At 38.1% G+C, this 26,254-nt stretch overlaps 1 protein-coding gene and 1 pseudogene across 5 annotated transcripts in view; both read left to right on the top strand.

The window, feature by feature from the left end:
- The window catches only part of LOC105471604 (tetratricopeptide repeat domain 17), a 139,401-nt gene that overhangs the window by 86,614 nt on the left and 26,533 nt on the right, over nt 1-26,254 (top strand). For 4 of the 5 annotated variants that reach the window (XM_071074820.1, XM_011724149.3, XM_011724150.3 and 1 more), the window contains 5 exons: nt 3,873-4,132; nt 4,597-4,750; nt 8,500-8,620; nt 10,544-10,703; nt 11,635-11,718. In XM_071074820.1, coding sequence (XP_070930921.1) covers nt 3,873-4,132; nt 4,597-4,750; nt 8,500-8,620; nt 10,544-10,703; nt 11,635-11,718 — 779 coding nt within the window. Of the gene's footprint in view, nt 1-3,872; nt 4,133-4,596; nt 4,751-6,448; nt 7,009-8,499; nt 8,621-10,543; nt 10,704-11,634; nt 11,719-26,254 lie in introns of those variants that run through there. The other variant, XM_011724151.3, reaches the window with a different exon arrangement.
- Nucleotides 11,725-25,962, top strand: LOC139357468 (peptidyl-prolyl cis-trans isomerase A pseudogene; annotated as a pseudogene).

Here is a 26,254-nt window from a genome sequence, read left to right as displayed (position 1 = left end):
ACCTTCTGAGATCTCTCTACAATCCAGACCTTTCACCAAACCAGAATTCTGTATTTTCAGCTGTACAGGACAGTTGTGTAGGGCAGTGTTCTATATAGGACAATATCTGAAGATACATTCCTCCATCCATTCTTGTCTAGACTGTAAGTTCCATGGGTTGTTACCACCCAGCCCTCAGCACATTGCTAGATACAGCAACAAATATTTTCATGAATTAATGACTAGTGTCTACAATTCCAAGTCTTTATCCTGTTGACCTTTCCTAACTCCATTGTCTTTATAAATATCATTCTGTTTACATATTCACAGATTCTAAACCTATAGTCATATATTAAAAATCCCAGTTTTTCACATCAGACTTAAAAATCTTGAAATCATCTTTGAGCCTATCCTATTACTAATTTTTCTCCATTAACATTTCCTTGTATACCTCTTTACCCTCCCTTTTTAAAAAATTCCTTTTCCCTTTACCTTAAGACAACCCACTTCTATAACTCTTTTTTTTTTTTTTTTTTAATACTTTAAGTTCTAGGGTACATGTGCACAACGTGCAGGTTTGTTACATATGTATACATGTGCCATGTTGGTGTGCTGCACCCATTAACTCGTCATTTACATTAGGTATATCTCCTAATGCTATCCCTCCCCCTCCCCTCTCCCCACTCCCCACAATAGGCCCCGGTGTGTGATGTTCCCCTTCCTGTGTCCAAGTGATCTCATTGTTCATTTCGCACCTATGAGTGAGAATATGCGGTGTTTGGTTTTCTGTTCTTGTGATAGTTTGCTGAGAATGATGGTTTCCAGCTGCATCCATGTCCCTACAAAGGACACGAACTCATCCTTTTTTATGGCTATATAGTATTCCATGGTGTATATGTGCCACATTTTCTTAATCCAGTCTGTCACTGATGGACATTTGGGTTGATTCCAAGTCTTTGCTATTGTGAATAGTGCTGCAATAAACATACGTGTGCATGTGTCTTTATAGCAGCATGATTTATAATCCTTTGGGACACTTCTATAACTCTTATAAAGATTCTTAAATACCTTTCTAATTGGTCTCTTTGTCTTCTGTCTTCTCTTTCCTTGTCCAACACCCCTGTTCCAATACACAAACTGATTTACTACTCTAAGACTTTAACCTTCGTAATTATTATGGCCCTCATCCTGTTATTCTTCTGCTTAAGAAACAAGAGGCTCCCTTTACAACGAATCCTCTTCATGACTTTCTCACACATTTGTAACATCACCTACCTTTCCTAAGTGTCTTATTTGTTGCTATCCCCTGTATACATTCTTGGTTGTAATTAATTTGAAATTGGTCATGCCTTCCATGTGCCTTTACTATCCCTGTATGTATGTGTGTGGACAAATGAGTCTATGCATACATGCTTTTTTTTAAAAAAATGTCACTCTGGAAGGCTGGGTGCAGTAGCTCACACCGGAATCCAAGCACTTTGAGAGGCTAAGGCAGGCGGATCACCTGAGGTCAGGAGTTCAAGACCAGCTTGGCCAACATAGCGAAACCCCATCTCTACAAAAATACAAAAAAAATTAGCTGGGTGTGGTGGCCTGCACCTATAATCCCAGCTATTTTGGAGGCTGTGGCAGGAGGATCACTTGAGCCCAGGAGGCAGAGGTTTCAGTGAGCTGAGATCGCGCCACTGCACTGCACTCCAGCCTGGGTGACAGAACAAGACTCTGTCTCAAAAAAAAAAAAAAAAAAAAAAAAAAAAAAAAAGTCACTCTGGGGAGTGACCTCCCTGGCCCTCTACTCTGTCTGTCTAAATCCTGCCTCAGGTAGTCCGCCTTTCTCTAAGAAGCATTTTGTGATTACATGCAAGTATTTTTTCCTCTTAAAAAAAAAGTTAATTGTTCTCTTTATTATTTCATGTATGTAGTTTTCTGTCTCCAACTTGATTATAAATTCATTATATTTAATTTCTTAAGGTTAGAAACTTTCCATTTTTTTTTTGTTCCCACCTACAGCTTACAGAGATAGACACATAGTAGGCTATCAATAAAGTTTGGTTTATTTTTTGCTAACTCAGAGCACACTTATAATCTACTTATTCCTCACCTGTGAGGAGAAAATATAAAAATATGTACATATTTAGTGTTGTTTTTTAGCAATTGCTTTTGCCCCAACCCCAGCAGCCTTTAGAAAAGCCTAATGGCTACCAGCAACAGAAGCCTGCCCCAGCAGCCTTTAGAAAAGCCTAATGGCTACCAGCAACAGAAGCCTACCCCAGCAGCCTTTAGAAAAGCCTAATGGCTACCAGCAACAGAAGCCTGCAGCAAGCTCCGTATTCTCTCTTCATTTGAATATCAGTTTCCATTGATGAAAGCCCCTCTCTCTCAGAAGTTTTAAAAAATGATAAATATTACCATATGTTAGGAGCACAGGGAAGCAGTAGCCTTGGATTACTGGGTTTGCAGAACTCTTTGTAGCTAAACAGCATGATTTTTTTCCAGTATGTTGCTTAACGACAGGGATATGTTCTAGGAAATGCGTCCTTGGGTGATTTTACCATCGTGGGAACATCATAGAGTGTACTGTACTTACTTACACAAAGCTAGGTGGTATAGCCTACTGTGCTCCCGTGTTATATTGTGTAGCCTCTTGCTCCTAGGCTACAAACTTCTACAGCACGTTTATCTGCTGAAACACTGTAGGCAAGCATAACACAATGGTAAATATTTGCGTCTCTAAACGTATTTAAATGCAGAAAAGGTACAGGGGAAATACAGTATTATAATTTTATGGCACCACTGTGGTATATGCAGTTCATCATTGACCAGAACTTCATTATGTGGTGCATGGCTGTGATACCATGTTCTAAATCCCTGAACAAGCCAGAATTACCAACTGAAGATTACTGCACTAGAATAATGAAACTGGCGTTTTGTGAGGTATCAACCCAGAGCTCTCAGGTTTTCCTGTGGGTATATGTTACAAAAGGAGATGTTTTGTTATTTGTTCTTGTACCCTATCTACTTCCTAAAGGGACTAGGGATAACTTTCATGGAATGCACAATGTAACATCCAGCCATTAATACAAAATAAACAGGAAAAGTTAAGTAGTGCAGAATTTTTTAAAAGAAAGCCTTCTATTAAGAAACTCGGGCTGATTTTCTCTGAACTTCCTTGTTATTCAAGCGTAGAGGAAAACTCAAGAGGGTTGTGTAGCCTTCATTGGATAATAAAGGAAACATACTGAGTTCTCAAGAGAGAGAATTTTTGCTAGGCCATTATGCTGAGAGTCTTCCATCGGGGTCTTTTAGAGACTTGAGCCACCTAAATAATATCTTGGTAATCATTTTAGAAAGAAATTATTGTAGTATATTGCTATTTCTTATATCAGCCATTAGTGAAAAATGGGAGCCTTCATGTAGAATTAGGATAGTTTTCTATTAAACAAATCATTTTTCAGTTAAGTCAGTTAAGCCAGCTATATGGTCTGGACACACAGCTATGTCCAGATATTTGAATAAACCTTGAAGAATCCCATATATTAAATAACATAATAAGCTTCATCCTTGCCATCTATGTTTTGAATGTAGAGCAAGTGGATCTTTTTTAAAAAATAGTATATCACATACCTGTCCTCATGCTCACTAATAAGAGAATCTCTGCCTGCCTGCTGTCTAGCTGCCACTGTTCTCAGCCAGGCTTTTGGCAAACGCTAGATGACAAACTTGGTATTTTATTATGTATTTTGAAGATGCTGAATGGTATTTTTATCACATTGGGCTATAGAAGTGCCTCTAAGCAGAGCCAAAACGTTTCTCCAGAAGCAGGGTTGGAGTCACTCAAGGACTTGAATGAGTACTATGTACCTTTTACTAACATGCTGGCCCTTGAATTTCAGGTACGGTGGTTGAGGAGAGCAATGGCTCTGACGAGATGGAGAACTCAGATGAAACCAAAATGTCAGAAGAAATACTGGCTTTGGTGGATGAATTTCAGCAGGCATGGCCTTTGGAAGGCTTTGGGGGTGCACTGGAGATGAAAGGGCGGCGTCTAGACTTACAAGGAATACGGGTGCTGAAGAAAGGTCCCCAGGATGGAGTGGCCAGAAGCTCTTGCTACGGAGACTGCAGAAGTGAAGATGATGAAGCAACAGAATGGGTAAGTTTGCCAGCTTAATTCTTACAAAATTGTAGCCCATGTCCTTCAGGGGATCCTAGTATGCAAAGTGGAAGTTTCTGTTGGATGTGTGGCACTACTTGGCTGCACACTCCAGGACAGCCTTCACATTGGAATTTTACCGGGAGGAAGCATTTCATGTTACTTATGTATTGCTGGCTCTTCTGGGAGGCAGGAGGAAATGGGATGGGTGTGAAGCCACAGTCAGAGCCTGCAGACTTGGAACTGTCCAGTTCAGACATCTTTCTTTTCAGTTTCTCCTATACATTCTTCAAGACTAGGTTATTTTGTTCATTTCACTAACTATTTTTTAGTTAGGTCTTTAAGAGTTAAATTCAAGGAGAGAACCTGAGCACAGGACTTGGTTATTCTTAACTAGTATTCACAAGTCATTGACAGATTTGATCACTGGTCTCATTTGTCCCTAACATGTTTCTGTTTCCCAGATTACATTCCAGGTCAAACGTGTAAAGAAACCCAAAGGAGATCATAAGAAAACTCCTGGGAAAAAAGTAGAAACAAGTCAGATAGAAAATGGACATCGTTACCAAGCAAACCTGGAGATCACTGGCCCCAAGGTGGCATCTCCTGGGCCACAAGGTAAATTCGAATGTTTAATATGCCAATTTCTTGTTTTAGATACCACTGTCTCATTTCTCACAGAGGCTGTATTTGTAACTTGAAATAGTTCAGATGAGATGATAAAGGGGCAAAGTGATCAAGAAACCAGTCTGTCTTCTGTATCAATGAAAAAAGTGTTCAAACACTAAAACATTATGGAAATGAAATTCCAGTGGATTTAACATTGTGTGTAATAAATCATAAATGAAGAAAAACTAGGTGAATATTTACATGTTCTTTCCATGTAGAAAGAACTTTCTAAGGCAGAGAGAGAGAAAGAAAATAATAATTCTGACACTGGAAAGCACCACAAAATAAGACAAAGGACTGAAGCAAAGTATTTTTTGTAGATTATTTTTGTATATATTTACAGAATATATGATAAGCAGAGGGTATCAATATCATTTAAAGAGCACTTACAAATCAATATGAAACATACAGTATTTCAATAAAATATATGCAGCGTACATAGGCAGTTCACCAAACACAGACACACACACACACACACACACAGAGATGGCCACTAAACTTGAGAAGATGTTCAACCTCATCAGCAATCAAAGGAGTGCAGGCATAAATAGTAAGATACCAGTTTTGATTATCAAATTGTTTTTAAATGTGTAACACACATTTTATTTAAATGAAGTGAATTTTGGGGTAGTCTGACTAGACACATCAGAAAATTTAAATATATACCAGTTATTCTACTTATAGTAATTTACCCTAAGTAAATCATCTTACAAGTGCCATAGATGTAAGTAGAAAGATATTGATCATGGGGTTGCTTATAATAAAAATTTGTAAACAACCTGAATGTTGTAATTGCCTAAGTAAATCATAACACGTCCATGCTGCATAATATGCAGCCAAAATATTGGTAATATACTAAGAAAAGCCATTTATAAAGTAGTAAATGTAGAGAATACCTTAATCATTATGCTGTATTTCATCAACTACATTTTTTTCACATTTCAGTATCTCTGAAATTGGAATACATCTTAGAGTTGATAGTATCTTATATAATAATTGGCGCTGTTTTTCTTTCTTAAATCCTTTAAAATAATGTATATTTACAGTTGGCAGCATCTTAGATTTGATGAAATATGGTATAATAAACAAGCACATAGAAACAAAAGTAGGAGGAAATACATCAAAATGTTATAAATGGTCATCTCTGGGTGCTAACAGAGCTATAGATGATTTTTATTTTCTTCTGTATGACTTTTCCATTTTTAAAATATTTTACAATAAGCCTGTATTTTATAAACAAAAAAACTAAAAATGTATTATAAAAGTGAAAACTAAAGCTGAATATGGTTGAGATGATATGAGAGCACTTAAGCAGTTTTAAATGTATTCAAATTGGTGGGCCCAAGTAGGGCATTGAATGTACTTGCAAATGGGATCATGGAACCACTTATTGGCATTAAAGTGAAAAGCTCTAAAGCATAGAGGACAGAAATACTAGAGAGATTCAAAATCCCAATTTTCAGTTAAGTATGGATTCTATTCACTGCTAACTAATCAGCTTCATGATAAATCCTGACCAAGTTATAAAGCAAAGTATTAAATAGTTTGTGAGCCCATGGGGGAAAAATGGAGATCATTAAGAGCCATTGTAGATTTTCTAAGAACTAATAATAATGCTTAACTAATTTCATTTCCTTTTTTGGTTAGGGCTACTAGACTGGAAGACCAGGAAAGTGCCATAGACATAATGTAACTGGATTTCAGCAAGGCATTTAACAGAGCCTCTTATGATATCCTTGTGAACCAGATGGAGAGATGTGGGCTTGAAGCCTTCCCATTGCCTACAGGATAAAATTCAAACTTCCTAGTGTGGTGTACAAGACCCTTTACAACCCGCCTCTGTGTACCCTTCAACACCATTCTCTGAACCAACCATGCTCATGTTTTTACCTCAGTGCCTTTGCACATGCTGTTCCCTATGCCTGGAATGCCCTATGCCCCCTCTGCCCTCTGCCGTGCTAAAATATCCCTCATCCTTAAACTTCAAAATCAAGTGCCATCTCTTCCTTGTTACCTTCAGGCAGAATTAGTTACTCTTTCCTCTGTGCAATTGTTCTATATCTTTGCTCTAGCTCTTTTCCTATTGTATTGTAATGATTTGTTTATGTTTACCTTCCTTACTAGACTGTGAGCTCAAGAGCAGGCCGTCTTATGATTCCTGTCTGTACCCCTAGTGTCTTTTATGGTTCTCAGCCCCTTATAACAGGTGCTCAATAAATATTTTTCAAATGAAATTATTAAATGTAAAAGAAAAATAAGATTTTTTGTGAAAATTATGGCTTATTTAAGTTATTAATTTAAAGAGAGTTAATTTGAAACTCTTTCAAAACTGTTCCTTTCTGTTTTGTTAAAATCTCAATCTAAACCCCTGCCTGTACCTCAAACAGTTTTCTACTGTTGGTAAATTCCTATAATATAAAAAGTGCTATACAGAACTAAAGTTCTCCTTCCTGCCTATTCCATTATAACTCCTTCAGAAAACCCCTCCCAGACAAGACAGTTCTGCTCTTTTCTTGGGGATTTGATGTAAGTAAAGCGCCCAGACCCAAAAAGTAGTACCTACGAAGGATATTAATAAACAGAGCTTTAAAATTTTTTGTAGCTTTAAATAGCTTGTTGATTGGGAACATACACGTTAGAGTCAAACAGACTTGGATCAGGATCCCAGCTCTGCCATTTCCTAGCCAGGTGACCTGGGCAAGTCATCTAGTCTCCCTGAGTCTCTGTTTTCTCATCTGAGAAATGAGGGTTAAAACCTACTTCAGGCCAGATGCAGTGGCTCACATCTATAAGCCCAGCACTTTGGGAGGCCAGGGTGGGAGGATCACTTGAACCCAGGAGGTTAAGGCTACAGAAAGCTAGTATCATGCCATGGCACTCCAGCCTGGGCAAGAAAGCAAGGTGCTGTCTCTAATTAAAAAAAGAAAAATGGAAAAAACTTACGAGGTTAAGGATGTAAAGCACTTAGCACGGGATCTGAATACACAGGAAGTGCTCTTCAAATTGATGATAACCAGGCTGGTTCTTGGACTGTGGTGTTGTGGCGGGGGCTGCGGGGAGATGATCATCTTTCATTAACATCATTATTCCCTGCTGCTCTTCTTTATAGCAGTGGTTCTCTCTACTGGGTGTGATGTTGCCCCCCCAGGGGACATTTGGCAATATCTGGAGACATTTTTGTTGTTTTATCTGGGGAACGGTGCTACCAACATCCAGTGGGTAGAGGCCAAAGATGATGCTAAACACCCTCCAATGCACAGGACAGGTCCTCAAAAAATTATCCAGCCCAAAATGTCAATAATACCAGGTTGAGAAACCCTGCTTTAGGAATATATGTTTCTACTAAGTTGGAGTTGTCTTTATAAAATCAAAATACAGAGGGGGCAAAAATTAAGTTTGGTAAGACTGTTAACATTGAAGAATACCTTAACCCTTATTTCATGTTGCTCAGTCTTAAATCCACCAAAGGACTCATTTATTCTTTCTTCTCCACCTGTCTTTACTCAGAGATGATCTTTAGTCCCATTTCATAATGACAAGATTTTAATTAAACCATAGATGGGGGAAATGCTAAAGACTACAAGAATGACTAGCACCTCCAAATACACCAATCTGGGTGAAGTAATCATCAGGGCACAAGGCCCTTTGGGTTCTGTTCCTTTGCAATCGCGTGGATTCATGGCATACTTTCCTTCCAGGAAAAAAACGTGACTACCAGCGTCTGGGATGGCCCAGCCCAGACGAATGCGTCAAACTCCGCTGGGTAGAGCTAACTGCCATCGTGAGTACCTGGCTTGCAGTTTCTTCAAAAAACATTGAGTAAGTATGTTAAGCCTTTCCCTCCTTTATGGCATTTGAGTTCCACTGAACCCAGCTGACTTTAAGGATGCCCTCTTAGCAGAGAGTAGAAAAGTTATCCTTTCTAGAGCTGAATTTTCAAAGGATGACCATGCTGACCATGGCCCCCAGGTGGACCCAACCCATTGTAGCAAAGCCTTGAGTGTGCCTCCCTTCCCGGTGCCTTCACCTGTCCTTCGTAAGCTATCTAGCAGCCATGTATAACCTGCTTAGTTTGCATTGAAGACTAGATCCTCTTTATAGAAGCACAAAACCCATAGTTTCTCATGAATATCATGCAGTTGTAAGGGAGCCAGAGCAAATCCAGATTTGCAAACACCTACCGAGACATACTAGGTGCCTCTGATAACTGCTTTCTCCTCACTGGACACTCACTCTCTTTTGCTGACCCCTTTTCTACCCTTTAAGTGTTGGAGTTTCCCAGGATTTACCACTAAACCTTCTTATTTTGTAATCACGTCTAGTCAGACTGATCTACTCCCCAAATTCCAATCAACACAGATGTACTAACAGCTCCCAAACTTGAATCTCCATACCAGACCTTCTACAATGCCTTCAACTCATTTGTCTGTCTCCCTGACCTGTCTTGTCTAGACTGCACTCAGGCATCCCATGCTCAGGAAAACTAAAGTTATAATTTTCTTGCCCACTCTCCATATTAAAAAATTAATTGTTTCGTTTGTTTTTTCTTTTCCTATTTTTAGTAAATAGCTCCAGCAATGCTTAGGCCAAAAACCTGGGAGTTATCCTTAACAATTTTCCTCCCTTGCTCTTCAAATTCAGCCTGTTACCAATTCTTAGCACTTTTACTCCCTGAGTATTTTTCAAAACCACCTACTTTTCTCCATCTCCATTGGTGCCTCCTCAAACCAGAGCATAACCATCCCTACATCAGTTCATCCAGTACCTCCTAGCTGGTCCTCTTGCTCTGTTCACTCTTGCCTCTGTTCAACCTATTCTCTCCACAGTACTCAGAATTCTTCAAATATAAGTCAAATCATTCTTAAAGCACTCTAGGAAATTCTTACTGCTATTTAAAGTGGACTTGATCTGCTTTTCTTGATCTGCTCCCTGCCTGTTTTTTCATCCTCTCTTTTGCCCTCTCTCCTGCCAGGACTGTCACACATGGTGTTTCTTTTGTCTGTGGCATTGTTCTCACTGTGGGTTCTCAGCTGGTTAATTCATACTAAACCTTCTGGCCTCAACTTAATCTTATCTCCACAGAATCCTTTACTAGCTACCTCCCTGCTCCACCAGTGCAGAGGCAACGTATACCCTCCTGGAGTGTACTGTCATTGCACCATATTTTATCTTTTATAACTTATCACATGTAATAAATGAATCACTCACAGGAGAATGAACATGATAACAGCAGGGACTGACTATGTTTTACTCATTATTATAGTCCTTGTATCTTACATGTAATAGGCTGTAAATAAATAATGAGTGAATGTTTGCCTAATAATTGTTAGACTTTTTAAATAGCTGCAAGTAAAACATGGCAGTGCCAATTTGTCATATTAGTGCATATGACAGTCTATAATAGTTTGTATATGGTGGGAAAATGAAAGGAAGTACTTAGTCTTACACCTAAATACAATGTATGGCTGTTTATCTCTATAAAATTTACTGTCTAAGCTTTAGGTAACTTTTTCTGTGTGGAGGAATGTGCTGCCGTGCATAAAAGAAAACTAAAAGATAATAACCAGTTGTGGGTATTTATCACCACTTATATCTTGGAAGAAGAAATCCTAGAAGAAAACTTACCTCGTTTAAAATCAGGGGATAGCATATTGAAGCTATGATGAGCTGATTGTTAACGCTGTCTCTCTTCTCTTCGCACCCACTCAAAAATTTCCTAATGTGGTCATCTCCATTTCTCAGCATCACAGAACACATAGACTTTGCCACCCCTATACAGCAGCCAGCAATGGAGCCTCTTTGCAATGGCAATCTCCCTACGAGTATGCATACCCTGGACCACTTGCATGGGGTTTCCAACCGAGCCAGCCTGCACTACACAGGGGAGAGTCAGCTAACAGAGGTGAGTGCTCAATTTTGTTCAGGCTGGTTTTTAGCCTCACAATTAGGATGCACATTGATAGTGGAAAGCACAGGTGACCAGGCCTTTAAAAAAAAAATAGGGGCTTTTTTTCAGTTAGGCATCACCTAGGTGGATTTGGGCCAAGCCTGATTTCTTTCAGGCCCTTGGACTGAGCTTATTAGTCTTTTTTTATTTATGACCATGGAATTTTAATCCTGATTTACCCCTCAAGGGGAGTAGTTCTGCCTTGCCATCAAATACAGACTCTTGAGAAAAATGTTTGGGGCAGTTAATTCTCCTGTTGACATTTTTAAGAAGGAAGGTAAGGAAGGCAGACCCAATATATACCTAGCAAAGCATCTACCTAGAAGAATTGGAAAAACATGTCACAAGTATCCAACAGTAGAGCATTGGTTAAATAAATTTTGGTATAGAAGTAAGATAGTATACAGTGGCACCATTAGAAAATATATAGAAATATTCTTATTGACGTGAATAAATTTTCACAGTATATAATGTGAAAACATAGGTAACAGTATATAGTATAATTCAATATTTTGTGAGAAAACATACATAGAAAAATATCTGAAAGACATATAAAGGTGTTAAAAGTGGTTGATACCTCTCTATATGTCTTTACATGTCTGAATGACAAGATTACACATAGTTTATTTCATTTACTCTGTGGTCTAATGTCGCTATAATGAATGTGTTTTATATTCTGTAATTTTTGTTAAATGTGGGAGAGCTGAGGGGATGCTAAAACAGCCTTAAATGTATCTTCCATAGATTACCTTACCAATAGGACCACAGCATGTATCCCAGAAAAACAGTTTGCCTCTGTGGTATGGTGCCCAACTCAGCATTAGCAGTATCATCTAGATCCTGCGTCGTTTTCATTCTACTAATCTGCCATCTTCCTTCCTTCCAGGTATTACAAAATCTCGGCAAAGACCAATATCCACAACAGTCGCTTGAACAAATTGGCACCCGAATTGCCAAAGTTTTGGAAAAGGTAAGTCTCCCCACAGAAAAGCTGGAAACAATTGCCCTCCTTCTAACTTCTTTTCTAGGTTATTTGCTCCTAAGTGTCTCTAACCTCTTCTGTTAGTTACTTAGCACTTGGTGGCTCAAAGGATAATGTGAAATAACTCCCCTCAGAATGTTTCAGTCACTTTTTTAATATTCTTTTCTGTCTCTTTGCCTACCTTCTGTGGTGAAACTTACCTAGTCAGTTTTCTCTTCTTTACCCCAGTATGTGTGTATAGAGGTGTTAGTATTGGAAACCATGGAATCTAGGTATATGAAATAAGTCAGATATTCTTCTGATGGTGAAGAATATTTGGCATTTTGGATGATGGATGGGAAACACACTTTGAAATGTCTTTTCTCTTGAAATCATGAAACAAAATATTTACCAAATTGCATTTTCATAGAGCCTACAGAAAATATCATTGAGAGATTCTAAGACACCACTTCTTCTGTGTGATATTTGTGTAAAGAGGAGGGGTTTTTAAATTTAATTTTATTACTTTATGACTAAGAATCTCTCTACTACTGTATAATATTAAATAGCTAATTTAGCGTAGTCATTTAAAGAATTAACCCAACTTAAAATATGAATGTGACATTGTGAGATAGTGAGATAGCAACTTCCTTCATCTTCCGGATATCGCACATGGAAAAATCATCAGCAGACCCCAATTATAATGAAACTAGGGCAAGCACATGATCCCCAGACTTCAAAAAAATGTAAGGATTGCCAAAAGTGGTTATGATCCACAAAACCATACAAGATGAATTGTAGCAGAAGTCAGGCAGGGTTAGCAATTTCAGAAAACATCAGCAAAATTCTACTACCTGAAGGAACTTTCTACAAGTAGCCCAACCAGGAAAATCCTGAGTAATAAAAACAGAGCAGACACAGCACTGATACAAAAATAAAAGAAAACCGGCTGGGCCCAGTGGCTCACACCTGTAATCCCAGCACTTTGGAAGGCCGAGGCAGGTAGATCACTTGAGGTCAGGAGTTCAAGACCAGCCTGGCCAACATGGTGAAACCTCATCTCTACTAAAAATACAAAAATCAGCCGGGTGTGGTGGCACGTGCCTGTAATCCCAGCTACTTGGGAGGCTGAGGCAGGAGAATCAGTGCTAGCCCAGGAGGCGGAGGTTGCAGTGAGCCGAGATCACGCCACTACACTCCAGCCTGGGTGACAGAGTGAGACTCCGTCTCAATGAAGAATGAATGAATGAATGAATGAATGAATGAATACCATAGGAAAAAGCAGCAAAACTTACCAAAGAACACACAGCAGGAAACTATTGTCATGGAACACATTATAATTCAGACTAAACTTTTCTCCATGAATTAAAATATTAGGCCAGGCAGAGTGGCTCATGCCTGTAATCCCAGCACTTTGGTGGACAAAGCAGGAGGATCATTGGAGCCCAGGAGTTTGGGCCAGCCTGGGCAACATGGCGAGACCCTGTCTCTACAAAAAAATTAAAATGTTTGCACACACCTGTAGTCTCAGCTACTTGACAGATTGAGATGGGAGGATTGCTTAAGCCCAGGAAGTTGAGGTTGCAGTAAGCCATGATCATGCCACTGTACTCCAGCCTGGGTAACAGAGTGAGACCCTGTCTCATTTAAACATAGAATATTCATTCGTGAAAATTGTATCAGAGCAGTGAACAAATTCCAAGGAAAAAAATAAAAGTAGCATTTTCTGGCCACAATGCAAAATAATAATAATAATAATAAATAACAATATAAAAGCCCTCCTACTTGGAAATTCTAAAACATGTCATTAAACAGCCCCTGAGTCAAAGGGAAACTAAAAAATTTAGAATTTCTTGAAGATAAATGAAAACAAAATAACAGTCTATAGAACAGACTAAAACAGTTTTCAGAGAAATTTTCATAGCGTTAAGTACCTGTAGCAGTAAAAATGAAAAATAAGATATGAATTAAACACCCAAAACTGGGATGAAAAGATAAACCAAACTAAAAGCAAAAGAATTAAGAAAGAAAAAAGATGCATTAGTTATACAGAAAATCAGAAGAAATAATGAATCCAAAAGTTGAGTTTGAGGTATGTATCAATAAAATAGATACATCATTAGCTAACCTAATAAAGGAAAATGAGATTGCCAAAGTAAAATTCAAAAGATAGGGGGACATGACCATAAAAATAGGACGTTTAGAGAATCACACTAGTTTGACCAAAACATATAATTTATTCAAATATGTTTGAAAACCTAGGTGAAATAATATTTTTTAGAAACCTACAATGCAGAAAAAATGACCTCAGTAGAAACAGCATCTAAATCAGAAAGACTGCCATAGAAGAAATGGAAAAAAATCATTAACTCCAACCAAAAAGCACACTAGGCCCAGATGACTTCACAGAGGACTTTTACAAACCTTTAAAGACCAAAAATTTCCAGTGCTGCTATATTTCAGAGTATCAAAAAAAGAAAATGTATTTTACAAAGAAAACGTATCATTGTTCCCCGAATCTGAAAAAATTGGCATTAAAAAAAAAACGACTAACCTATTTCACTTGTTATCAATTCAAAAGTGATAAAATAGTAGCAAACAATCTAACAGCATATTTTGAAAAACACTTCATGACTAAAAGGCTGCTCTAGGAATACAGAATTGATTTACTATTTGGAAACCATTAATATCATCCTTCATATTGATAGAGGGGGAAAATCATATAATCATATCCAGACTTGTGCAAACATTGGATATATTCAATACCAACTTAGGTTAAGAACTCTAAGAACTGATACTTTTCTTAGCACAATCACACACACACACACACACACACACACACACTCTTAGCAGAAAAGCCAGGACCTTACTAGGTGCCTTCTAAATGCTTTTCCACTGAAGTCAAGAACCAGACAAGAATGTCCCCTCTATCTACTACTACTCAACATGAGTTTGAATGTATTAATATAGACAAAGGCATTCAGACTGCCTACTGTATCTGCTAAAATCATATGTCTGGAAAACCCAAAAGAATCCATGGAAAACTAACTACAAAGAATATAAGAATTTAGTCAAATAACATTAAAAGTTAATACACATGTAAAAGTAATATTCCAGTTAGGATGTAGTAGGTCAGGGCAGGTCACTGCCTTACAATAACTTGAATGAACCAGATAAACTTCTAAAATCATGTTTTTAAAGCTATCATAGAACTAGGCAAGCAACAAGATATGAAAGAACTAAATTACTAGTGACAGAAGAACCTTTCCAAAGTGAGTGGTGATTGCCAGCTGTGTCTTCCTGCCTATGCCGCCAGCGCTTGTTGATTCAGGGTATGAGCTAAGAACTGGCCTTAGCGTAGGGAGAAAGCCATTACTGAGAAAAAAGACAAAGTAGTAAAGCTTTTAGCAGTTGTTCAAGGTGGAATTAACAGATTGGAAATCAAACACATGACCAGTTGTTTTCCAAGGAGCATTTTGATTAGAGCTAAGGCCACACAGGAGTCTGGGGGATTAGGCCCAAAACTTAGGAAAGGTGGAGTGAAATATCTCCATCTCTCACTGCTTAGGAAATAAGGAGATGCCGAATGACAGAGCCAGCCATAATCATATGGCTTTTTCCCCTCAGGATTTTCATCTAGATACTACTTGGATGCGAGACTGAAGTGAGCTGGGGACCTCTAACAGGAAGAAGTCTTTAGGGCTGAGGAGACAGACACCTAACCTACCTACTCAGACACCTGAGGTCATTCCTGTTCCTCAGTTGTGGCACTCTGGGGATTCTGATTAGGTCTAAATTAGTTTCTAATCTAGCATTAGGTCTAATTAGGTCTAGCTTAGTTAATAATCAGAATCCCTGGTGTGCCACAACTAAGGAACAGGAATGACCCAGACAGACTGAGTCTTGCCAAACTGTATGCCCCAACCTAACTCATTATCGGGCAGGAATGAGTTGATGAGTCTTACAACTTCTTTGCCTAATAGAATGAAGGGAAAAACTGCCCTGATGAAATATTTTAGTATCTGGAGCTGCTGTGGTTCTTTTATACAGAAAGACCAGAATACAATTTTTAGAAAGAAATACTAGATATGCAAAGAAGCAAGAAGGTATGGTTGATAACAAGGCAAAGTGTAGACAACAGGAGCAGATTTACAGATAATAGAGATATTGTACTCAGTAGACAAGGACTTTAAGATAACTACAATTAATATATTCACAAAAATAAGGGAAAAGATGAAGAAAGTAGATGAAAAGAAGTAACTTTTCACCAGAGAACTAGAAACTATTTTAAAAATCAGAAAGCATTCTAGAATTTAAAAATAGAGTAATGAAAACTCATTGAATGGGTTTAATAACAGATTGAACAGAGCACAGCCCAGAATTGGTAAACTAGAAAAATATGCAGACAGAACCACAGAGAAAATAAGGGAGTGTGGGGATTGATAAGAGCATAAGAAACGATGGAAAAACTCCAAAGATCTAACATACATATAATTAGGGTCTGGGAGATAGAGAAGTAACAGAATCGGGCAGAAGTGATATTTGAAGAAATGGGCTAGAAATGTTCCAAAATGGATGAAAGGTAGCCTACAGATTCTAGAAGCTCAGCAGACCCCAAGCAGAATAGGTACAATGAAAAGCACACCTAGGAAAATTAAAAGCTTAAGAGGCAGGAGGAAAAATACTATTTCTGTATCAGTTACCTACCATTACAAACAAACAAATGGCTGTTTACAATTACAGAACTTAGCAGCCATTTATTTCTTTGTAATTCTGCTGTCTGGGCTGGGCTCAGCCTGGCATTTCTGCTGATCTCACCTGAAGTCACTTACGTTGCTGGGGCTGCACACCCAAGAGCTCTTGACTCTCATGTTTGGTGCCTCTGGGGAAGCCTGGAAGAGTGGGAGCTGTCCAGGCTCCATCTCTACATGGTCTCTTAAGTACCATGTGATCCCTCCAAGTCCATCTGGTCTCTCCAGCTCCACATGGTCTCTCTGGCACAGTAATAATCACGTGATGGGTCAGGGCTTCAGAAGGGTAAAAAACAGAATCTGCCCAGCTTCCCAAAGCCTAGAAACTGATACAGCATCATTTCAACTGCATTCTTGTTGGTCAGAGCCAGTCATCACAAAACCAGCTGAGATTCAAGGAAACAGATAGGACTTCACTTCTTGATAAGACATGGGTGAAGAGGAGGGCAAATAGAATTTTAGGGCATCTCTCATTTGCCCGAGTCTTCCTACTGGCTCAAATTGTTTAAATTCCTCCTACGTGCAAAATGACACCCACCCCAAGAACCCCACAGTCCCATCCAAGTATGGCATCAGGCTCAGAGTCTACTTGTGTACAGTAGTTCCTCCTCAACTGTGGTTTCGCTTTACATGGTTTTCAGTTACCCACAGTCAACTGAGGCTCAAAAATAGATGAGTACAGTAAAATAAGACATTTTGAGGTAGAGAAAGATGCAGACCACATCCACACAACTTCTATTACAGTATATTATTTTAATTACTGTTTTATTGTTATTAATCTCGTACTATATCTACTTTATAAATTAAACTTTATCATAGGTATGTATATAGGAAAAAATAATAGTGTGTATAAGGTTCGGTACTATCCACAGTTTCAGGCATACACTGGGGGTCTTGGAACATATTCCCCCCAGGTAAGAGAGGATTCCTGTGTATGGAAGAGACTCCTCAGATACAGCTTCTCTTCACCTGTAAACCTATGAATTTAAACAAAAAGTTACTGATCGTAATCCACCCCTGCACATACAACCTACATCGTTATGGCAAGGATATGATGTCACATCAATTGACTAAATTTACAAGAGAGGAAATTGAAGGCATATAGCAATCCCGTGGCAGTTGTGAACTCCGTCTGGCTGTATGTCACCAATTCCCCCAATTCCAGGGGTAGGGAACGTTTGATTAGTCTATTTTGGTTCTCTGAAGTTTTTCCCTTTTCTGTTTCTCAGTTCTTGACTTTTTCTTTGAGCTGTCTTTCCTTGTCCATGAGAAATGTCCTGTTTTTGTAGCTGAATAGCTTTCTCAGCCTGCTTCTAGGCTCTGTCCCAACTGGCACAGTTATCCACACTGGCACAACTTCTTTAAAAAACTTTGTGGACTTTCAAATTATAAATCACTCACCCCACCAGAGAGAAGCCACACCCACAAATTTCTTCAAGAAGTCCTCTATATACTTTGAATGTGAATCAGGGATGATACCCTTTAGAGTCTTAGATGCCTTTTGTCTAACTAAGAGCATCCGCTAGGCACTGGCATAAATCTTTCTGAAGTACAGGTGGTCGTCAACTTATGATGGTTCAACTTAGAATTCTTTTACTTTAGGATGGTATGAAAGCAATATGCATTCAGTAGCAACCATACTTCAACTACCCATACAACCATTCTATTTTTTATATTCAGTACACTATTCAGTAAATCATGAGATATTCATCACTTCATTATAAAATAGGCTTTGTGTTAGATGATTTTGTTCAACTATAGCATAATGTAAGTGTTCTGAGCACATTTAAGCAATGACAGGTTAAGCTATGATGTATGGTAGGTTAGGTGTACTGAATGCATTTCAACTTAATATTTTCAGCTTACGATGGGTTTATTAAGACATAACCCCACTGTAAGTCAGGGAGCATCTGTAGTAGTAACAAGGTTGTATTGCATGTCCTTTATTTTATCTTGACCCTGAGACCATAGTCCTACTGTTAACGCTCTGGAATTTTTTTTTTTTTTTTTTTTTTTTAACTTCAGAACCTTTTGCTGGAGAAACTGGTAACGAGAAAGTTTTATTTTGTAACCCTGCAAGTCCCAGGTTGAAAGTATGTTCCTCTAAATTCTGCTTGAAACTGAGCAGTTCCTTGTTTAGTTCTTCTCTCTTTTAATACCTTTTACAGGTGTTTTTTGAAAAATTGCTTATCACTTTCAGCATTCTTCCTGGAAACCTTAGCCAGATATATAACTTCACTAGGTACTTTTTGTATCTTCCAAGATACAGTCTCACTTATTTTGTCAGTAGATTACATGGCTTCTGTCCAGCCTGAAATACCTATTTCCTCAGTGGTTTTCCGGCTTCCATTAGTAGTCTCTTTGCTGCTTTTCCACCAAGTGTCTATAACCCAGTCCCCAAACTAGTGCTACATGTCTTAAGTTTCTACCATGGCAATGCTCTATTTAAATACGAAATACTATTTCAGTTATCTTTTTCTGCCTAACAAATCACCCCAAAATTTACTACCTTAAAACAAAACTATTCTTTGCTTAAGATTCTACAGTCTGAACTGGACTCAGCTGGGCATTTCTTCTGGTCTCACCTGGAGTCATTTACACAACTGCAGACATGTGGGGACTCCCCTGGGGCTGGCCACCAAAGATGGCTTTACTCAAATGTCTGGTGCCTCAACTGGGGTGGCTGCATTAGCTGGGGCACAGCTGCAGTTCCCTCTCCAGCAGGGTCCTGGGCCATTTCACATGATGGCTGAGGGCTCCAAGAGGGTGAAAGCAGAAGCATCCGGGCCAGGCCTCTCAGAGCTTGTGCATAAAACTGAAGCAGCACTACTTCATCCATGCTGCCTTTCAAAGCAAGTCCTGGGGCCTGCTCAAAATTACAGACAGGGAAAATATCCTCTACCTGATGGTAGTGACAAAGAATATGTAGCCCATCTTTAATTCGCCAGTTGCCTTCACAGTTGCAACAATGAGACTGTTAGCTTCTGAACAGAAATGATAGAAACTAGAAGCCGTTGTAACAACATGTTTAAAGTGCAAGAATAAGAAAACTGCAAGCTTAGAATTCTAAACCAGCCAAAATCATCTTAAAAGATTAAGGCAAGATAAATATGTGTTCAAACAAACAAAAACAGAGAGAATTTGGTACCAGTAGGCCTGCATTGAAAAATTAAAGGAAGTTCATCAGGAAAATAATCCCAGATAGAAATATGGACTTGGAAGAAAGAATGAAGAACACTGGGAAACATATGTAAATGAATAGTAACTGTACAAAATAATAATTGTACACCCTGAGGAGTTTCAATTTTATGTACTGTATATCTGAAATTCATGGTAACAATAACATTAATGATGAGAGGGAAGCAAATGGAGTTTAAAAGTCCTAAGGCTTAATTGGTATCAGCCAAGTAGTAAAAGTAATAATTTGCATTGGCTTTAATAAGTAAAAAAGCATGTTTTAAGCTCTAGGCTAACAACTAAAAATTATTTTAAAATGTAACTTAATAGAAGGAAAATGGAATCATGTAGAACATTTGATTAATCCAAAGGAAGTCAAGGAAGATAAAGGTACATAAAAGTAGAGCACAAATAGTACAATGGCAAATATAGACCCAAGTACATCAGTAGTTAAATGGAGAAAGACTGTGTAACTTAAGAATTAAATGTGGGCTAGATTTAAAATAAAATAAAATAAAATAAAAAAATAACAGCTATATAACTATACCCTTGTCAGAGAAAGTAAACTTTATAATAAGAATCATTACTAGAGTTAAAGTGGAATATTTTATAACAATAAAGGGATCTGTGGCAGGCTGAATAGTGTCCCCCACAAAGGTATCCATGTTCTAATCCCTGGAACCTGTGAAAACTATGTACATACACAGTATGGAAAGAAGAGGACTTTGCAGATAAAATTGAGGATCTGGAGATGGACCAATTATCCTGGATTATCCAGTTTATCCTGGATTATCCAGGTCCTAAAGCCAATCACATGTATTCTTATAAAGAGGGAGACAGAGAGAGACTTAATCCAGAAGAGAAGGTTGTGTGACAATAGAGGCAGAGTTACGCAGCCACAAGCAAAGGAATGCCAGCAGCTACAAGAAACCAGAAGAGGGAAGTAACAGATTCTCTTCATCCTCTGAAGGGAGCACAACCCTGCTGACACATTGACTTTGACCCAATGATACTGATTTTGGACCTCCTGCCTTAACAGCTGTGAAAGAATACATTTTTGTTGTTTTAAACCACGAAGTATGTGTTAATTTGTCACAGTAGCTATAGGAAAGTAATATAGATTTAATTCACAGGTAGGTATGTTCTGTAAACAGTATGAACCTAAGAATATAGTCTAAAATATATACGGTAAGCATTGGTGACATAACTGGCAGAAGAAATAGACATATTCCTAATTGAAGTAGTTTTGAATAAAATTATAATAACTGATAGCAGTTATTATTATAGCAGACGAAAAAAACCACAATTACAAACTGGACCTAGTTGACATATAAGCACTGCATTCAGCAGTGACAAAATTCTTCTTCTTTTTTTTTTTTTTTTTTTGAGGCAGAGTCTCGCTCTATTGCCCAGGCTGGAGTGCAGTGGTGCTATCTTGGCTCACTGCAACCTCCACCTCCCTGGTTCAAGTGATTCTCCTGCCTCAGCCTCCCGAGTAGCTGGAACTACAGGTGTGCACCACCATGCCCAGCTAATTTTTGTATGTTTTAGTAGAGACGGGATTTCACCATATTGGCCAGGCTGATCTCGAACTCCTGACCTCATGATCCTCCCACCTCGGCCTCCCAAAGTGCTGGGATTACAGGTGTGAGCCACCATGCTCAGCCCAAAATTTATCTTTTACATGCACAAGGAAGGAACGTTTATCATATGTGAACACTTAACATATGACTTAGCCATAAAAAAGGACTCAACAAATTTCCAAAGATTTAAAGTACTTAGCATGGAAATGGATATTGACCAAAACAGATTAAGCCAGAAATCAGTACAGTTATCATACAAAAATAAATACTTTTCATATATACAATTAAAAAAAAAAAAAAACAGAAGTTGTAAGAGAATTTTAAAAGATAATACCTCGGGCAAGTTTTTCTAAAATCTCCAAAATTTAAAACTCTTCTGAAAAATGCAAACTAGGCTTGAACAAATGGAAAGACTTAACCATGTTCTTGCATGTGAAGTCTCAGCATCATATAATGTCAGTTCTCTTAAGTTAATTTGTCATTTTAATGCAATAACAAAAATGCCATGTTTTTTTCTGGTGCCAGGCAAGCTATTAATAATTGTTTAAGTTCATCTCAAAGAAGAAACAATCAAGAATAATTAGAGAAACTGAAAAAAAGAACAGTGGGAGAAGAGGAGGATTTAACCTAGAAGACATTAAATGTACATGAAGCCTTTAATTAATGTAGTTTGATATTGCTGCATGAATGCACAAACCAATAGGAAAGAATAGAAAACTAATTGCATATGGCAATTTTGAATACTGTAAAGGCAGCATCTCATCAGTGAAAGGAAATGTGTGTTTTAATGCTAAATAGAGGAAAAGATAAAATTGTATCCATTCCACCAGGTGTGGTGGCTCATGCCTATAATCCCAGCACTTTGGGAGGCGGAGGCAGGTGGATCACCTGAGGTCAGGAGTTCGAGACCAGCCTGGCCAACATGTTGAAACTCTGTCTGTACTAAAAATACAAAAAAATTAGCTGGTGCACACCTGTAATCCCAGTTACTCAGGAGGGTGGGGCAGACGAATCACTTGAACCCGGGAGGCGGAGGTTGCAGTGAGCCGAGATCGTGCTGCTGCACTCCAGCCTGGGCAATAGAGTGAGACTCCATCTCAAAAAAAAAAAAAAAATTACATCCATTCCTTCACTACACACCAAGATAAATTTTAAATGGATCAGAGATTAAAATAAGTGTAACAAAATGACTTCATACAAGGACAAATAGAATGCATGGGAATTTCTCTGTAACTTGGATGTAGGGAAAAATTCCTAGTTGACTCAAAATTCATATACACTAAGGAAAAAGATGAATAACTTAATTTTTTTAAAAAAACTTGCATTTCAAATAAACACAATGGACAAAATGAAAAGCCGGGAACAGTATTTTCAAATTATATTACAGATAAAGGGATTTTAAACCTAATTTCTAAGGAGTTTTTTACAAGGAAGGAAGAAGGTCAACAATCTTAGAAAAATGGACTAGGTGCAGCAGAAGAGAAAATGAAAGCAGAAAATTATGGAAAATAGCCAAACGGAATTATAAAGAGGAAAAAGATGGAAATGCAAGCTTTTTTAAAAAAGAGAGAATGATCTGCTACAATACAGGAGGCTGATGTAGGCAGAGAAAAAAAACAGCCTTTAGAAGTCATGCAGGGCTAGAGAAATAAGATTGAATACTAGAAGGGCTAAGATCCTGCTGAGAAGGGAAAGACAGATGTGAGCCTAGTACTCTTCACAATACATTGGCAAATTCTGAAGCTACAAAACACAGGAGACCAGAAAGCCAAGTAGAAAGCTGTGAAAAACCGTTTTTAGGAGGCTAGTACTAGAGTTCAAGACCCAGCATTGAGGACAAGAGGCTTTTGATGACTATCCCGGGATTTCATTTGGAAAGTCTGGAGATTTGTGCCTTTTATGAAGGGACAAAACTAAGGGTAAGTGAAATTTGGGTCTAGGAATGGCAAGACCAGCAAGAAGATCACCATTGCCAACTGTAGCCTTTACACAATGGCATAGCAGCCCAAATTCAGTCAGCTATTGAATTAAGTTTATTGTCTACTTGCCAAGCTAAAGAATGTATGAATGCTCTCTTTAGAAGATAACATCATATGGAGCCTCGACACCTTCTTAGACACAATGTCAAGCCTTTAGTAAAATTATACTAGACATTCAAGAAATGAGACTGAAAACCAAGAGAAAGAGCACACAATAGAAATATGCCCACAGATGATTCAGGCTGTGGAGTTAAGACCAGGACTTGAAATAACAATGATAATGTGTTCAAGAAAATAGAAGACAAGGAGAAAATAAGTAAAAGGGAAATTTCCCCCCAGATAATTGGAACTTGTGGGAGATAAAAAGAATCAAATGGATATTCTAGAGCTGAGAATTGCAATAACTGAAATTAAGAACTCAATCAATGGGTATAAAATCAAATTAGACAATGGCGAGCCCAAAAATAAACCCTCATATATATAGTCAAATGATTCTCCACAAGGATGCCAAGACCATTCAATGGGGAAAAGATGGTCTCTTCAACAAGTGGTGTTAGGAAAACTGTATATTCATATGCAAAAGAATGAAGTTGGACCCTTACTTTATATCATATGCAAAAGTTAAGTCAAAATGGTCCAAAGACCTAAGTGTAGGACCTAAAACTGTACAACTCTTGGAAGAAAACATAGGAAAAAAGCATTAAGACATTGTATGTATTTCTTGGATATGACAACAAAAGCATAGGCAACAAATGTAAAAATAGACAAATTGGACTATATTAAAATTTAAAACTTCTGGGCATCAGAGGACACAATTATTAGAGTGAAAAGACAGCCTACAGACTATGAGAAAATATTTGCAAGTCACACATCTAATAAAGGGTTAATATCCAAATTATATAAACAACTTGTACAACTTAAAAACAAAATAACCCAATTAAAAAATATACAAAGGACTTGAATACTCATTTCTCCAAAGATGATATGCAAACAGCCAACAAGCATATGCAAATATGCTCAATACCACAAATCATCAGGAAAATGCAAATCAAACCACAACGAGATACCACATCACACCAATTAGGATGGCCACTATTAAAAAAAATAAAATTAATAAGCATTGGCAAGGATGTAGAAATTGGAACGCCTATGCATTGTTGGTGGGAATATAAAATGATGCAGCTGGCTTTGCAGACACTGCTGCCCCCCAACAGCCCCTGTCACTAGGCCATGGTCATCCCCACTATGCCCTTCAACATCATCAACAGCAAGCCCTTGGGAGACATCTCCTTTCAGCTATTTGCAGACACATTTCCGAAGACAGGAGAAAACTTTCACACTCTGAACAATAAAGACAAAGGATTTGGTTATTAAGATTCCTGCTTTCACAGAATTATTCCAGAGTTTATATGCCAGGGTGATGACTTCACACACCATAATGGCATTGAGGGCAAGTCCATCTATGGGGATAAATTTGATAAGAACTTTATTGTGAAGCATACAGGTCTTGGCATCTTGTCCATGGCAAATGCTGGACCCAAAACAAATGGTTCCCAGTTTTTCATCTGCACTGCCATGGCCAAGTGGTTGGATGGCAAGCATGTGATCTTTGGCAAGGTGAAAGAGGGCATGCATATTGTGGAAGCCATGGAATGCTTTGGGTCCAGGAATGGCAAGACAAGCAAGAAGATCACCATTGCCAACTGCAGACAACTCTAATAAATTTCACTTCTGTTTTATCTTAACCACCAGACCTTTCCTTTTGTAGCTCAGGAGAGCACCATTCCACCCCATTTGCTCACAGTATCCTATAGTATTTGTATTCTCACTGCAGTTCTTTGAGTTCTACATTTTCATTATATCCCTCCACATATAGCTGGATTGCAGAGTTAAGTTTATGATTATGAAATAAAAACTAACAAAAAAAAATGATGCAGCCACTATGGAAAACAGTATCACAGTTTCTCAATTAAACATTGAATTACCATATGATTCAGCAGTTCCACTCCTGGATATATATCCGAAAGAACTGAAAGCAGGATTCCAAAGAAATATTTGCACATCCATGTTCATAGCCATACTATTCACAGTAGCCAAGGGGTGGAAGCCATCTGTGTGCCCATCCACAGATGAATGGATAAACAAAATATGGGATATACATACTATGAATACAGCCTTAAAAAGGAAGGAAATTCCAACGGATGCTACAACATGGAGGAATCTTGAGGAATTACGGTAAGTGAAATAAGCCAGTCACAAAAAGGCAAATACTGAATGATTCCACTTATGTGAGGTATCTAGAGTAGTCATATTCATAGAGACAGAAAGTAGAATGATTGTTGCCAGCAACTGGGAGGAAGGGGCTGTGAAAAGTTGTTTAAGGATATTGAGCTTCAGTTTTCCCAGATGGAGAAGTTCTGAAGGTTGGTTACCTGATGTGAACATACTAAACACTACTGAACCATATACTTAGAATGGTTAAGATAAATTTTATGAGTTTTCACTACAATAACAAGTAGAACAGTAAACCAGATGATTAGTCACAGCAGAAAAGATGAAAGATAGGTCAAAACAGGTTATTAGAAAATATCCAGACTGATTTATAAAGACATAAAGGAATTTGTGGAGGCAGAGGGGAGATAAGGGAATAAAGGACATGTGGGTCACATCCAAAAAAAAATCCAACATACAGAATCCCAGGAGAAGAGGAGAGAGAACAAGGCAGGAGCAATGTTTGAAGAGGTAATGGCTCAGAATTTCCTAAAAATTTCTTTCCTAGAAAGACATTATTTCACAGAATCAAGAAAGTGTGTGATCCACAGATATAAATACAAAGAAGCCTTACTACAACATCATAACAAATTGCCGAAAACAAAAGACAGAATAGAATCTTAAAAGATAGAGAAAAGAACTCACTTTGAAATGTCCAAGACCGACAGCTGACTTCTCAGCAGGAGCAGTGGAACCAGAAGACAACAGAGTGACATTTCAATTGCTGGAAGAAAACAGCACCAACCTAGACCTGCAAATATCCTTTAAAAATGAAGCAAATAAA

This window comes from Macaca nemestrina, chromosome 12, assembly GCF_043159975.1.
Source record: "Macaca nemestrina isolate mMacNem1 chromosome 12, mMacNem.hap1, whole genome shotgun sequence".
In the NCBI taxonomy this organism is placed as follows: Eukaryota; Metazoa; Chordata; class Mammalia; order Primates; family Cercopithecidae; genus Macaca; species Macaca nemestrina.
This window is presented reverse-complemented; position numbering and strand designations above follow the sequence as displayed.